Here is a 15,866-nt window from a genome sequence, read left to right as displayed (position 1 = left end):
GAAGGCCACCCTGGAGAACTGCCTTTGTCACAGAGTTCCTATGTGATGCTGGGAAAGTTGCATAAACCCAATTTTCACAGGTGGCCACTAATTGTTTATTCCTCATTTTCTGGGCACCTGATGGGGGTCTGATTTGCAGAAGAGCTGAGCACTCTCAATTGCAAATTAAATCAATGAGAGCTATGCTTTGAATACATAAATTGCTACATCATGCTAAGTACTCTGAAAAATTAGGCCCTAGACTTCTCATATTGGGCACCCAAAACTAATGGACACTTTTGACATTAGTCTCCCTTGTGTTTCCATTCCCAGTTGTTAAAATGGGGAGAGTACCACCTCACCTCACAGGGTGTTGTAAAAATAAATTCATTCATGTTTGTGAAGCACTCAGATACTATAGTGAAGAGTGCCACAGAAAAACCTAAAAGGAAATTCTGTAGTCAGAAAAGGGTTTGAATAATGTGCCGTAAATAAGGCATGGAGACACACATGAGGATAAAACAAAATATTGAATAGCTGTTCATTCAGTGCCAAGCCTCACAGAGTTTTCAAGCTGTTGGATTTCAACAAACCAAGCCCACATATTTTCTGGAGACAGCTGCTCCTTCAAATAGGAAGACAAGTCCTGAGGTTGGAAAGCATTCTGGTATTGAGCAATGACATGAAATTGCTGGAGATTGGTCAGCACTGCAGGGCTGTGTTCTTGCCAAGTTGGCAGTGTGCTAACAACTGCCAATCATGTTACTCCAATCCCTCCCACAAAACACATTGCTAAGGGAACCAATTCTGAAGAGCCTTAGACAGTTCAATAAAAAGAAAGCGATAGGGAGATAAATAAAAAAAGAGTTGATAATAATAATATATGGAGATATACCTATCTTATACAACTGGAAGGGACCTTGAAAGGTCATTGAGTCCAGTCCCCTGCCTTCAAGTACTGTCCCTGACAGTTTTTTTTTTTTTGTCCCAGATCCTTAAATGGCCCCCTCAAGGATTGAACTCACAACCCTGGGTTTAGAACAGCATAATGCATAATCTTCTAGTTCCAGTCTTCCTTTAAGAGATACAGGGCAAAGGAAGACTGAATTACAGAAGTGAAACAGATGCAGTAGAACTGAAATAGATACAGTGCTGTCAGGTGGACTGCACTTGGGACAGGGAAGCCAGGCATAAACTAAATTATCTCTTTCCACCCATGTGAATGTCATCACCACAGTATCTGACCACCGCACAAAAACATGTACATCCTCCCAATACCCCTGGAGGTAGGGAAGCACTCTAATCGCCATTTTACAGATGGGGAATAGAGGCACACAAAGATTAAGTGACTGGCCCAGGAAGTTTTTGGCAGAGCCAGCAACACATCCCAGATCTCCCAAATTGCAATCCAATGCCTTAATGACAAAACCATTCTTCCTTCTTTTCTCTTCAGTTCTAATCCCAGCTCTGCCATGGACTCACTGTGTAGCCTTGGCTAAGTCCCTTCTCCACTCTATGCCTCAGTTTCCATAACTGTAAAAAGAGGCTAATGACTATGATCAACCTCCCCAACAGAGGTAAAACTCTTTGTAGATTGAAAGTGCTATATAAGCATTAAGCACTCCTAGAACATATTAACTAATCCCTGGGTGGCAGAAACAACAAATTCCTGTTCCAGCATGCCCACATAAATTTAGCAACTAAGGCAACTCCATATGATCAAGGGATTCATGTATTTATTGATAGCCTGCCTGCCATTTATTACAGAGCATATCAGTCTTGAAGGACATTCACCTGCCCTTCCAGGATCAGGGGAGACTTATAACTGTATCTTCTGCAGGTGTGTAAAAATATATCCTACATTAAAGAGGTGATGAAAGCCTCAAGGACCTTCACTAGGACTGGCTAATATCCTAGGTCAATGCGTTGGCCAGGTGAGAGTGCATATGACATTTACACTAGCTGGGGGTTGCTGATGAGAGCTAACTGATGAGAACTCGTTATCTGGCTACAGATGAGCCACAAGGTGGGAAGAGCTGCCAGTATTTCATTTCAGCGGTGAGCAGTGTCGTACGTACCTTCATGTGATGCGGCGCGTAGTGCAAGGCCTGCCGCAGACAGTCTATTGCTTTCTTCCCTTGACCTTTCACCCTCCAGTAGAGAGCCGCCATGCTGGAGAGGACCCAGGAAGTCTGATTCTGAAAAAAACAATGCAGCAGGGGGGAAAAGAATTACACAAACCTGTACAAAATATTCTCCCAGCCCCACCTCCTCCCTCTACACTCCATAACCAATGTTTTCCATTTAAAAATTAAATATACCTTTAGAAAAGGCAGCAAAAAAGTGTTTGTTACCTAATAATGAGATATACAAAACAGCAAGATTGCAAAGTCAAATGCCTGAAAATTAGGAAATGCCAAATTTATGGTTGCTTCTGCAACTTTCATTGTGACCTAGTGTGCATCCATCTTATGCACTCTTGAGCATGAGTCCTATGGAAAAATAGTATGTAATTTAGGACTGTAACAATGTATCTGCACCAGCAGGCCAAATCAATGTTGCATGGACAACCTGAATTCTGGCATTTCACAATTTCCGAGTGCTTGACTCTGCAACCTAAAGAAAGAAGAGTTACTTACTCTAGAGTAACTATGGTCCTTTCAGACGTCTTGTCCACATGGATTCTACTCTTGGCATGCCTACGATCCATGCATGTAAGATTGAATTCTCCTAGCCAGCCGTGTTTGTTTGGACTACACCTGCACCCTAGTTGTCATTATGCCTCCCCACCCCACCCCAGCTGAAGGCACAAAAGAAAGAACAGGCCCAACTGTCCACCTGTTCCTTCACCAATACAGGATCCCAAAGGAGTAGGACTCCATAGTTGTGGGGAAGAAGATGGGTCATGGAATCCATAGGTATTACATCTTAAAGAACCATAGTTACTGTAGGGTAGATAACTGAGTGACTGTCCACATAGATTTCACTCTTGGTAACTAACAAGCAGCTATCTGGCTGCTTGGAGATGGCTAGTCGGAGTCCTACTTAAACAAAGATGTCAGGACAGCCCTACCAAAGTGGGCATCTGATCTAGAAGCCTCTACCAAAGAGTAGTGGACCATTATGGAACAAAGTCTAGGTTGTTTCAGAGCTAGTAGATAGTCTAGTATTGCTGAAATGAGTGATGTCAAGACAGACCATTGATGCTGAGATGCCCAAATAGGAAACCTTTTCCATTAACTTTATAAATCAGCCTGGTTTAGTGTTTCCCGCTTTGGAGCAGAATGTTCTGAATTTCACCTGATCAACTTCTTTTGGTGGATGTCAGTCAGACAGCAGATGTAATAAAACTGGGTCCAGGTATAAAATCTGAACATTGTTTTATGACTGACTGACTGACTGACACACACACACACTATTAACTCAATAGCAGTCTTGCAGTGTTTGGATAAGTTATTTGGCTAAGGAAGTAAACTAGCTGATGGACGATCTGTGTTCTATGTTTAACCCAGCCATAGTCTTAGTGAGAGGCCTGTGGGAGATCAAAGGCCAAATTCCTGGTTCCCTTATTTGGGTGAAGCTCATTGGATTCAGTGGGAGTTGTAGCTGTGTAAGAGAGGAGAATCTGGACATTAATCTCTGTATATTTTAGTATCCTCAGCTTTAAAACAGACACAACAGCACTGTCCCTATTTGGCAGGGGTGCCATAAGGCTACATTTATTAATGTTTTCAAAGTACTTCAAGATCCTCAGATGGAAGCCAGTGAAGAAGAATGAAGTATCACAATCAATGCTGCCCAGCACAGGGATGATATCATATGGGTGGGATACCAAAGAACTTTACAAATGTTATTTTATTAAAGAGATACGCACAGAGATCTGACTGCTTCACCTCACATTATATAACCACAGAATGTGGGTCAGAGAAAGGCTTACAAGCAATTGCAGGTACTGCATAGAGATAGAACTCTCTTTAAACTATCATCCAATATCACCATGGTCCTAGACTGAGTTTCTGGACAGATAGCCCCGAGGGCTGGATTGTCAGGCAAGTAAAGTACAAGACACGATAAGACCCTGTTGCAATTTTGTCTGTCACACACACATACCTTTTCCAAAACTTTGGCTATTCGAGTTCCAACTTGTTCTAATGACTGTGGTGAATACTGGTCTTTGCCAAGATTCTGTAATACCTAGGGAGGAGGAAAAGGCAGGTGCTTAGAGAGTGGAAATTGACAAGATGAAATCAAGGAAACACAGATAAGTAAATGGCTTCTTAAAATCTGATGCTGTCTCCCAGCAAAGACCGGATCCCTCCCCTAAGAAGGACTCTGTGTTGCCTGCATATCTGGGGGCTTTTGTGTACAGTACAAATGCACTAGCTGGCAATGAGAACATGGCCCCTGAAGTACAATACTGAAATGTTGAAAACATGACAAGAGATGGATTCAACATTTTGTGATCTGCTCAACATATATTGTAATTTTTTATTTACATAACTTTGTTATTGGCAAAAGATCCCAGATTGACAACTCTAGCGACTGTTTAGCCACAGAATAGGTATAGCCTTGGTGACAGTCACTAGACAAATTTCCTCTCCAGTGTGCATTAGAGGGACCACTTCTAGGAGTGAGAAGGCAGTTCAGTGTCCAGGGACCATTTGATTCTCGTCTCTTTTGTTTAGAAAGCCAAAAGGGGAATTGATAATATGGTCTTTGATCTACTAAAAAATGAAGTGAGATCATCATAGGCTGCTGAATACCCATTATTTGGTAGTAAGTTTGGTCATTCATTAATACCCATGAGCAGTGAATCAGTGAGGAAAGGTTTGTTAGTCTATTACAAATCCTCGGAACCATCCCATCCTTGACATAAACCTCATGGTCTCTTGATCCTTAAAATCTCGGATAGCCTTCAAACAGCAATGTTAAGACAGAGGTGTACCTCTTTCAGCTGACTCTCTCCAGTGTAATGCAGGCTAGCCCGATTGGAGACCCCTTGCAGATGGTCCAAGGTGTGCATACTGGCAGGTAGATTGGGGCTGCAAAGGGGCTCCATGGCTGGTTCTTGCAGCTGTGTGGCAAAATCGATGTGCTCTGTAATGCTAGAAAGGAAGAAAAACAAGTTCTAAGTCATACACAGACCCTTCTGGTCAGGAGAGGGAGGAGTCAATTAGCAAAAACAGCTTATGTAGCAGGTAAGAACAGGAGGAATTTGACCTTCACTTTGTAGACAAAATTCTAAAACAGCAGACTTCTTTGCTAACCCATTCTAGCTGACACTTGTCTGTCTTATTAGACTGCATAACTGAGTGGCATTATTGAACCATCTTCTGTTGGCGAGACAGAGCTCTTCTTCAGGAGTGGCCGTTAACCACAAGCTAGCTTCCTTACAGCAGCAGAGTTGATATAGATCACCAAGGATAGAGGCATATCGGTAGTTTTTCCATTAGCACTTCATACACGTATGATTATACAGATCATGCAACCCCCCCCCACCCACCGCACCCCCAACCTGGCTCAGTGTTTACATTAGTTAGAGCAGGTTTCCAAATCCAAGACAGCTCACCCTCCTCTGTCTGACTAACCAATAGGTTTTATATTCTCTTCTGTGAAGGATGCAAATATGAAGGGGACTTGCAATATTACAGCATGGGCTAGAAAGGAAGGGGGGGAGATAGTCTATTTATTTTGACTTAACAGTCCTTACAAGGAAAAGCCACCCAACAACAGAACACAACAAAAATTAAACTAACCAATATGTAAATAAAAAAAACAAAATATACCCATGCAAACCCACAGCTCTTCCCCAAAGCCCTAGCAAATAGATGGCCTTTGCAGCAATCCCTGAACGTCAACAGATTCAGACCAAGGTGGGTATCAAGTGCCAGAATCGAAAGGCCCTGCTGGAGAATGACCCTGCTGACAGCCTCCTCTCTCTTATATCATTGGGATCTAACTCAGCACCTCCACTGACCGCAACTACAACATTATCGCTCACAGGCAGCACTCTCTCAGTCCTTAAACACCTTCTGGAAACCAGCAGGCAGCCCAAATAAACCTGGGAGCATTGGTGTCATGCTCACAAGATACTGTGCGTAACAAACAGGCTGCACAAGAATGGATTTAAGGAGGAGCCCCAGGTATATTGAGGTGACAGTCAGTGACAACAGTAACATGATCTGTATTTGAGAGAAAAGGTCCTTGCCAAGTACAGATAGAAAATAGCCGCCCTGTTCATTGCTGCTATAGGACCGTCTGAAACAACTGAGGATCTACCACTAACCCTAAACTGCAAATGTGGGTGGCCCATGGGGACAGACACCCTCAAATCAAAGAACAAAGGGGCACAGTCCCCAGCCCTGCTGTTGGCTCCATGTTAAAGACTCACCTCCCTGGGTAGAGTATCATAGAGGTGGTATCAAGATTGGCTGAAGCCATAGTAGAGTTGCCATTTGCTTTAGCAGGCCACTAAGATGTTTGGCATATGTACATAAGACCACCATACAGACACCCTACCCTGATTACTTGATTACGTTCACACGCATGATACTCACTCAATATTTTTAGCAGAAACAGCTAGCCATGTGCTGGCTACAGTAGTGAACTCCACCCTGCGGAGTTTCAAACACTCATCAGGACTTGGCCAGCCCAGGCTGCGATAGTCACGCCTTTTCCCTAGAAAGAAGCAGGCAATATCTTAAAAAAAAAAAACAAGCTACAAAGATTCATTTTTAAAGATTTATAAAGGATCAGATTTACACAGCACTTTACACATGTAGAGGCATGTGAGGTATTCCCTGCCTCAAAGAGCTAAGGCCCCATCCTGCAATTGGATCCCTGTGAAAAAAGCCCCACACCTGTGTGGAACCCAGAGGTCTGCCTATGGTGATCTGATTGTAGGATCCGAGCCTAAACAGGATATGGCAGGCTGCAATGTGTATGTTTAAAAACCTTTTTATTAATACCTTTCCACATCTGTAGTTTAAGAATAATTACTCTCTGGGTTACACACAAAAAAAGCAACGTGTTACCTGCATTTCTGCACTTGGAGTTTCTTGAGGTAAATTATTAAACAGAAATTACCACCAAGGAGGTGCTGAGCTTTCCTTGTCAGTTCTGCAACTACTTCCAGAACCAATGCAAATATTTTTTGATTATTATAGCCTCTGTTCGTCTTGTTTCAGGATGAGATGGAATAATGTCAATATTTTTCAGGGAATAACATTATTATTGATCATGATGGATGATAACTTTTACAGAGTCTTGCTTGTGGATCTAAGAGTACTTTAGAAACCATTAAGAAATTAAATCTCAGAACTCCCCATTACGTAAATATTATTCTTCCCATTTTACAGATGAGTAAACTGAGGCAGGGAGATACTTTGTCCATGGTTATGCAGAAGATCAGTGACAAAGTAAGGAATAAGACCAATGGGCCAAAACCCACTGAAGTCTTTCCACTGACTTCAGTGCGTTTTGGATCAGGCCCTAAGATTTCAGATTTCCTGTTTTAACCACCAGTCAATACTGTCTCTCACATGGCAGTTTCAAAACAAGTGGAGTGTATAAGCAGAAAAGTATTTTAGTAGCTCAGCAAGAGGCTAATTATGCTGGCCCTATATGGTTCTAACTATTACAGTGCTTAATAACATCAACAATACTATGTAGAAAAAAAAAAAAAAAAGCAAGCAAGCAAAGAGCTAAATACATTGCCTAGGCAGCATTTCAAGATCTATTTCTAGTTACTTGATTTTCTTTCGCCATTTGGATCTAAATCTTACCGCCTACCTCTGCATGAAAGTGCTTTCCCTTTTTGCAAAATTAAAATAAATCTATTACATCAACTCATAGAAAACACTTTGATTAGAGGCCTGTTAAAGGAAGTTGTACTCGGTGCGTCACTGGGAAAATTCATGCCAGGGTAATAATTTCTTAGCATGTCAATACTGTGGAATGCATTTCACTCTTAAGTATTCAGTAATTCACATGGACATTTCTGAGCCCCCCTGCTGGTGGTGGTGGTGATCATCTCACTGAGGAATGATAATATATAACAAGAGAAAGGATGGTCTGCTGGTTAGGGAGCTAGCCTGGGACGTGGGACATCTGAGCTTATTTCCCTGATCTAGCACAGATTCCTTCGTGACCTTGGGCATGTCACTTTGCCTCTTGGTGCTTCAGCTCTCCATCTGTAAGATGGAGATAAATAGTATTTCCTACCTCACAGGCGTATTGAGAGGTTAAATATATTAAAGAATATGAGATGCTCAGATACTACAGTAACGGACACCATACAAATACCTAAGACCGAGATAGCTAGATAATATTTGTGAGCTCAGCATTATGGGGGAGTGTAAGGTCACAGGTACGATCCAAATTTCCAACCTGCTTAGCCTCAAGTAATCTTTACTGTTTGAATATTAAACAAATCCAAGTCTTCCAACTGCTAAAATGGGAGCTTATTAAAAGGTGCATACCCTGTTTCCCCGAAAATAAGACAGTGTCTTATATTAATTTTTGCTCCCAAAGATGCGCTAGGTCTTATTTTCAGGGGATGTCTTATTTTTCAGAAATGAAAAATGCCTTATTATCGGTGGATGCCTTATTATCGGGGAGGTCTTATTATCGGGGGGATGCCTTATATTACAACGAGAGGCAAAACTGTAAGTAGGCCTTATTTTCGGAGGATGTCTTATTTTCGGGGAAACAGGGTAGTAGAGCCTTCAAGGTGGCCTCCTAAGTCACAAGGTCAAATCCACCCCAATTGGTCAAAGTCAAAAAGTTTCCCTGAGCCAATGGCTCATTGACACGACATGGTCCAGGCATGTCGGTTTCACAGTGAACAGTACACTATGGAGTGATGTGGCCAACGTCATGTCCAACTGCTTTGACTGTCCTAGTCCAATGGATCAGGTACCCATTTTGCAGCTGGGTGAACTGGAGGTGGCCTTTAAGTCTGAGATTGAATTAGACTCAAACCCACAACCTTCAGGATTGTAGCTGAGCACCTTACCCACTCGGCCATCCCACCTTTCAACTGGTCACTGACTAAAATTTGTTGCAATAAAGTAGCCCTTTGCTTGAAAAAAAAAAAAAAACACAATATGTCTAGCATCAACTCTGCAACATTACCCAAGTACAACACTCTAGACTCCATGTCTGCTGAAATCCTCCCCACACCTTCACTTCATCTCATCTTGACTATTTGAACTCTCTCCTCTATGGCATCCCCAGGCTCCAGGCGCTTCTGATTCAAGCATGTGCAGAATACCACTGATGCCTCTTGTGGTGGAGGCACACCTTCACACTTGGGTCAAGCCTATCTTACAGATCTTGCTTCTATTTTCCTACTGCATTCCCTCTCTGCTCCCTAGCACAACCTTAATCTCTCTCTTCACCTTACTTCACCTCAGTTGGTGCAACAATCTTCTCTTCTGCAATTCCTACCATCTGGAACAGATGTCTAGTCATTGTTTCAGGCCATCACCAAAGAAAACACAGTAAAAATAAAAACTCAGTAGTACTTTGTGACTGGGACCACATTTGGTTTTTGTCTCAGAATGTAAAGTCCTTGGGGCAGGGATTGTTCATTATATCAAATGTATCTCATACTGTGTCTGTCACCGGGGTATCTGAACATACAAAAATGCTGTGCACTTCAATGACACCAGGTAAATACTACTATACTACTACCACCACCACCACCTCATTATCTCTCTGGCTTCATTCAAATATTGCCCCAAAACATCTTTCCTCCCTTGCTTTTTCTCCTCTCAATTTCTCTCTATTATTTTTCATTTTACCCCCAAAAGTGTGTTGGGAAACAGCTGAGGTGAAAGATGTTATATAAAACACAACTGTACTCTAGAAATAGGGGCTCCTAGGAGAATTTTAATGGGATAGAATTTTAATTGTGCCACTTATTCATATAGACCGAAATATACCTCTGTAATCTCACTATTCTCCATTTGATGTATTAATATAATGGAATGTGAGGCACTGAGGGATTTGCTTTCCCTGAAAACAATAATTTACCTGGTGGTCCAGGGGAGGGTATCTTTGGGCCACTGATCTCCAGTGCCATTTGGTAAAGGTTTTCATCTTCTACATTAACCCCTTCCTCTCCATTTCTCCCAGGGGGCTCCTGAAGATCCAAGCTTTCTGCTTTTGGTTTCTTTAAACGTTTGACCTGGAATGTGATCTGTAAAAGAATAACATTGGTAGGGGGTAACTGTGACAAATTATACCATATTGCACACATGAATCCTCTAATGTATTTCATTTGTGTATGTGAGAGAGAAAGTTCATTTAATTGCTACAGAACTGGAACACTTTACTTTTTGTTCTGTTCAAAAAGCACCGTCAAAATGGACATCAGGTATCTTCTCACTAACTAGACCTTTCAGTTAATATTGTACCCTTCCTTTTATATTAATTTGCCATTGGGGGTAAAAGTCCAAGGCCAGTTAAAGCAGAATAGCATTTTGTTTTTTAGTTTTTTGAATGCATCAAGGTAGATTTTTTTTTTTAAAAAGACAATTGTTTATTCATGTTTTTCATGTTGTTGTCATGGTCCCAGGGTATGAGAGAGACGGGGGTGAAAATCTTTTATTGGACCAACTTCTGTTTGTGAAAGAGACAAGCTTTCACATTCCACAGAGTTCTTCATGAAGTCAGAAAAAGACCTAAAGAAGAGTTTTGTGGAGCTCAAAAGCTGCTCTCTCATCACAGTAGTAGCTCTAATAAAAGTTACTTCAGCTGCCATGTCTCTCTAAATTTATGAATGTATTTATCAGAATGAATTCAGTTCTGGTAAGTGCCAGATCTGAGAGCAAAGGAGAATGAAATCCTCTGCCTGCACAATGAAGTGCAAATTTCATTCCCATTCACCAACAGTGAGACTCAACCATTGCCTAGGAGGGCCTGGACTGCCCCAAAGATAAGAGGTGTACTCAGGCTCCATGGTTCATTCAATACTTGGCCTCTTTGCTACCAATAAAGATGTCAATTAGTAACAATGCTGGTGGCAGTTTTGTCTGTTAGGAGGTGAACTGAAACTACCAACTTATTTCTCACAGGCCATCAACCAGCTCTCAGGTGGTCATGTTTTTTGGTCATTTATGACCCAGGAAAGACCGGTGACCTAGAGTTTAAAGACTCTGAATGCCAGGCTGAACTGGTCAGCCTCCCTTCAAGCCATCATTGTTGCAGTCATGGTTAATTAGGATCTGACCTATGAATGCTACTAAACTATATCTTGCAAATGAGTGCTCTTACCCATTCAGCTTCATCATCATCTCCACAATCTCCAAAACAGGAGCTAGCCAGTCCATCCTGAGAACCCGTCTTTAGAACCCGGATTCCCTGCAAGTCCATCCGACGACCTTTCACCTCCAGTGCCCCCTCAAAGGCTTCGAGAGACCAGGAATTTTCAAACTCATCCACCAAGGCCAACATCTCTTCAGACATCTGAGCATCTCCCAAACTCTCCACCCCTTCTGAGTCATTGCTTTCTGCAACAACTGTGTCTGAAATTAAATGTCAATAAATGTCACCAAAATTATTTGTGTTACAATAGTACCCAAAGGCAGTACAAAGGTATATTTCTGTTCTATGCCTCAAGTCTTCTACCTGTGCAAATATGATGCAGACCATCTAAGACCTTTAATTAAAAAAAGTAAACACCATGGATAATTCAAGCAAGGAACTTCCTACAATTTTTAAAAATCACCATTTCCACTTGCTGAGAGCTGGAAAACTGATTTACTTCAAACACCCTGGCTTGTTCAAGTTCTTCAAAACTGTTGAGTTATCCAGGTTGATTTGTTATTATAAGGCTCCTCATGAAAGCTGGATTGATGACAATATTTTGTTTTAATAAACAGAACTGAAATATTTCATTTGACTAAATTCCCTTCTTCGCTATGAACACATGCATTCACACAAAGGACTCTGCAAAGTGACATAAGCAAACAAGGCTTAGGTGAAATTTAGACCTTGCTATGACCATGACAGTTGTGCTCTCAGTACCAACTTCTCATTTATTTTTTCAAAATCAGAAGTATTGAATAGGAAGATCACTGCTCACTCACTGTGCATCACAAATGGACAGAAGCTATTGGAAAGTCTTTATGAAAATATAAGTCTTCCCATAATGATGCTTCATCAATTGCTGATTCAAAAGTGGGCAACTCCAGATCAATTCTCATTCTTCTTCCCCCCGGTCCATGACAATTCTTTGTTTCAGTGGGAAGACAGACAGCTGCTTCTCTGTAGCTTTCTGAGCTTGAGCACTGACATGGAGTAAACCTCTCCATGTCCTGATCTTACCAACTCTGTCTTCCTCTCTCCACTTTTATCTAGTACAGCTGATTCAGGAATTATCCAGGTGCAAATGAGGTGGGTATACAAATCAACAGTGTCTTCTAGGAAATAGTATCCTTAAATCTGGACCATACCCTGCTCTCTGGGCTTTTACTTGTAACCTAATGCTTTTTGCTGTTAGGCTTGAGGAAGAAGAGTAGGGAACAGAATATGATCAGTTTTAAAGGTTACGTATTTCTCTTCCTCTCTCTCCCTGTAAAACTGTTAACAGGAATAAGGAGACGAAATAAAAAGTTTTCAAATGCTACAGAGTAAAACGTTATCTATTTCAGCAGTTTACCTCATTACTACTGCATTTCATTAGGGACAGTAAAAGGGAGGACAACTCACCAGGATTGCTGTCTGAGGCGCTCAAAATCTGAAGGATGTTAAATATTAATGCACACAATTCTCTAACTTTTGTGTCATGCAGGGGATTGCTTTAAGGCCTTATACAGTATACCCCTAGTAAAACTCGCATTAAAGAGGCAGAATGTGTCAAAGATGCTTCACACACTATTTTAAAAACTTTATAACTTCTTAAAGGTTTCATTATTATTTCACTTTGGGAGGAGCAGCAGTTCGAGAAACAAGTCATGTTCCAGTAAGTGAGAATACTGTACACAGGCTCTGGTTTTGCTCACACAAACTAAAAGAAACCGGTCACTTGAGAGGTAAAAGAAACTCAGTCATAGCCTTGGTCTGCAGCACCTTTAATTTGTCTGCTATTTGGGAAAGACTTGAAAGATCAAATAAGAAATCAACTGAATTAAGAAATAGCCTTTCTTCTGTCTTGTCATAGGTGTTTCATCCTTGAGGCAAGCAAAACTGGAGAGCACATCTATAGGAAGGAAAACAGCTCTTCTGAAAAGGAAGACAGGCTTGAAGTGTAGAAAGTGGCTCATTGTCCAAGCATGCACCGAAATTCCAAGGCTGACTTACTTTCCAGTCTCAGGGAGGAAGGGTCTCCTTTTGAACTCTGAACAAAGGCTTCTGGATCTTCTTCTATATCTCCCTCAGAGTTTTCTTCCTCAGCTGTTATTACAGACTCTTGGGGGTCACCAAAGTACTTCTGCTTGTCATGGTTGCCATCAGGGTTTCTCTCATGACAGTGGCCTGTAAAAAACAGAGAAAGATACACACACATTATAAAACAGCTTCCACTGGACACATCATCTAATACAAACCCTGAATTATTAAGGTGCAGAAGCAACAATCCAGAGATGACATTCCACCCCTTTCCTTCTTCTCCTACATAGTGACAAATAAGCCTATCCTACCAGGTACCTCAACTCAATGAGACTTTAGTGGGAGTGCAGAGTGCTAAGCACTTTGCTAGATCAGGCCACTAAAAGTTACAGAATACAAGAATCTCAGATGCTTAATCTACTCTGATTTTCTCTTTCATTAGTAGCCCAGTTTCTTCTCCTGGAAGATTACTGGAGCAACTAGTACCTGGGGGAAAAAACACTGGGTGCTAACTTGGATGTATATTTCTGAAGCACCATTTACTCATGTTATTACTATTCACATAAGCCAAAATCATAAATTCATTAAGTTGAGAATTTAACTCAAAATTCAGAACTCCTTGGTGTCGGCATACAGATTTGGAAGCACAGAACTCATTGAAGACACAAAAGGACTACACAAAATGTCTGGGAGAAATTTCACAAAAAAATCAGACCCAGAAGGAAAGACAGTAATGAGCATAGACAGAACAATGTATCCATTTATCCTGCACTATGATTATACTGCTCTCTTGACATTCTTAGATAAAACCCCAAAGTAAACAAACAATGGGATTAAATCTTAAAGTCTGAAAAATAGCCTGAAATAAAGAGTAGCCACTTAAGAATCAACCACAAACTTGTAACAGCATTTTCAATGTCTAAAGTACAACCGCAGATCTCAAATGCTTTACCAAGGTTAATTAACAGTAAATCTCAACCTTCCTACCTTATGCACTTATCTGACCCTCGTTACAGTAGTATCTGAGCACCTAGTATATTTTATCTATCAATGTAAGGAATCAAATGCCCACCCCTCACAAAACCCCTGTGAGGGGGCGAAGTGCTATTATCACCATTTTACCACAGCTGGATAACTGAGGCACAGAGACCAAATGACAAAGGAAATCTGTGTTGGAATAGGGAACTGAGCCCATGTATTCAGAGTTTCAGACTAGTGTCCTGTCCTAACCACTGGACCTTTCTTCTTGTCTCCCATGAGTGAGGTAAGAATTATTGCATTCTGTTTACAGATGAATATACTTAGAGGCGAAGTAGTGAATCAGTGGCAGAGTCAGAAATAAAATGCAGGAGTCCTGAGGCTCAGTCCCCAACTCTGTCCTCAAAGATGCTAGTCACATTGCTTAATACATTATGGAAAGTGCACTGATTCCACAGTGATGGGTGTGGTAATAAGCTCCTGAATAGATCAGTGGTTTTCAACCTTTTGCATACAATAGGTTGTCCTTTGTCCCTCCTTCCGACAAAGACAGAGACAGAGACAGGGAGGTGGTTGTGACTTCCAGACTGAAAAACCATGGAACAGATCATGCCGTATCCAAAGCTTATTCTAAAGTTCCAGTATCAAAGAGTTTCTCTGTCTTTGTAGAAAAAAATCCAATAATTTGATTTTCAGAGGTATTGAATACTCTCAGGTCCCACTGAAACAGTGGGAATTGTGGGTGATCAGAACCTCTGATAATCAGCTCACACATTTTTACTGGGGAGGCGCACACACACAAAAAAGCGCTAGATCTGTAAGCCTCCTAGTGACACTAAATATTTACTGCTCTTTAGCTTTTCAGCTGTATACTGAGATGTTGGCTAAACTAAATTATTTTATGAAATGGGTGAATGATGAAACAAAATGGAAAGACTAAACTTTATAAACTGCTTTAACATCTGCCATACAATTAAATTCTTTCTGGTTTTCACATTTTACTGCTTTCACCGGTCATTGTATCTCTGCCTTTTCCCCCTTCTACTCCCCCCCTTCAATGAAAATTTAATTGGTTTCATCTTTTTAAATCTCTGCAATACGCAGAGAGCTTCATGTGTAATTTATAAGAAACGGTGTGCACAGGATCCCAAAGCTGAAATTAGTCCTTCCGGCTGACATCAAAACCAGACTGACTTTGATGCAAGTCAGGTGCATTCTAAGAATATGATGCCCTTCAGCGGAGGGAACCTTGGTCAACTTAGCATTCTGATGAAGAAGAAGAAAGCAGAAGAGACTGAGGTACAGACAGTTTTTTTTTTTAAACTACTATTTTAAAATAAAAACTGGGAACAGCAGGGGAAAAATATTAAGACACATTTAAAAGAATTACTTAAGACTAGCATCGTTAATATTAATTTACAAACACTGACAACTAAAAACAGACTGCATGAGAGTGCTGGTTTTCTTGGGATCAGAAGTGCTGCTATATATAGAAAGCCAAGTGGCCTAATTTTTTTTAATTACTGCTTCCAGTTGCCTGGCATCACTGGAGAAGAGAGAAGCTTGTTGAAACC

General features: G+C 41.1%; 1 protein-coding gene and 1 long non-coding RNA gene across 3 annotated transcripts in view; one reads left to right on the top strand and one right to left on the bottom strand.

Moving 5' to 3' along the window:
* TTC17 (tetratricopeptide repeat domain 17) overlaps nucleotides 1-15,866 on the bottom strand; it is an 86,970-nt gene that overhangs the window by 4,521 nt on the left and 66,583 nt on the right. For both annotated transcript variants that reach the window (XM_054026841.1, XM_054026840.1), the window contains exons 17-23: nucleotides 13,288-13,461; nucleotides 11,260-11,510; nucleotides 10,018-10,183; nucleotides 6,537-6,657; nucleotides 4,925-5,084; nucleotides 4,090-4,173; nucleotides 2,058-2,177 (exon numbers count right to left, since the gene is read on the bottom strand). In XM_054026841.1, coding sequence (XP_053882816.1) covers nucleotides 2,058-2,177; nucleotides 4,090-4,173; nucleotides 4,925-5,084; nucleotides 6,537-6,657; nucleotides 10,018-10,183; nucleotides 11,260-11,510; nucleotides 13,288-13,461 — 1,076 coding nt within the window. The remainder of the gene's footprint in view (nucleotides 1-2,057; nucleotides 2,178-4,089; nucleotides 4,174-4,924; nucleotides 5,085-6,536; nucleotides 6,658-10,017; nucleotides 10,184-11,259; nucleotides 11,511-13,287; nucleotides 13,462-15,866) is intronic.
* The window catches only part of LOC128836507 (uncharacterized), a 172,130-nt gene continuing 164,776 nt past the window's right edge, over nucleotides 8,513-15,866 (top strand). The window contains exon 1 of the long non-coding RNA XR_008444786.1: nucleotides 8,513-8,645. This is a non-coding gene — a long non-coding RNA (uncharacterized LOC128836507). The remainder of the gene's footprint in view (nucleotides 8,646-15,866) is intronic.

The sequence above is a fragment of the Malaclemys terrapin genome, chromosome 4 (assembly GCF_027887155.1).
Source record: "Malaclemys terrapin pileata isolate rMalTer1 chromosome 4, rMalTer1.hap1, whole genome shotgun sequence".
Classification (NCBI taxonomy): domain Eukaryota; kingdom Metazoa; phylum Chordata; order Testudines; family Emydidae; genus Malaclemys; species Malaclemys terrapin.
The sequence above is the reverse complement of the archived record's forward strand: the minus strand, read 5'-3'. Positions and strand labels throughout refer to the sequence as shown.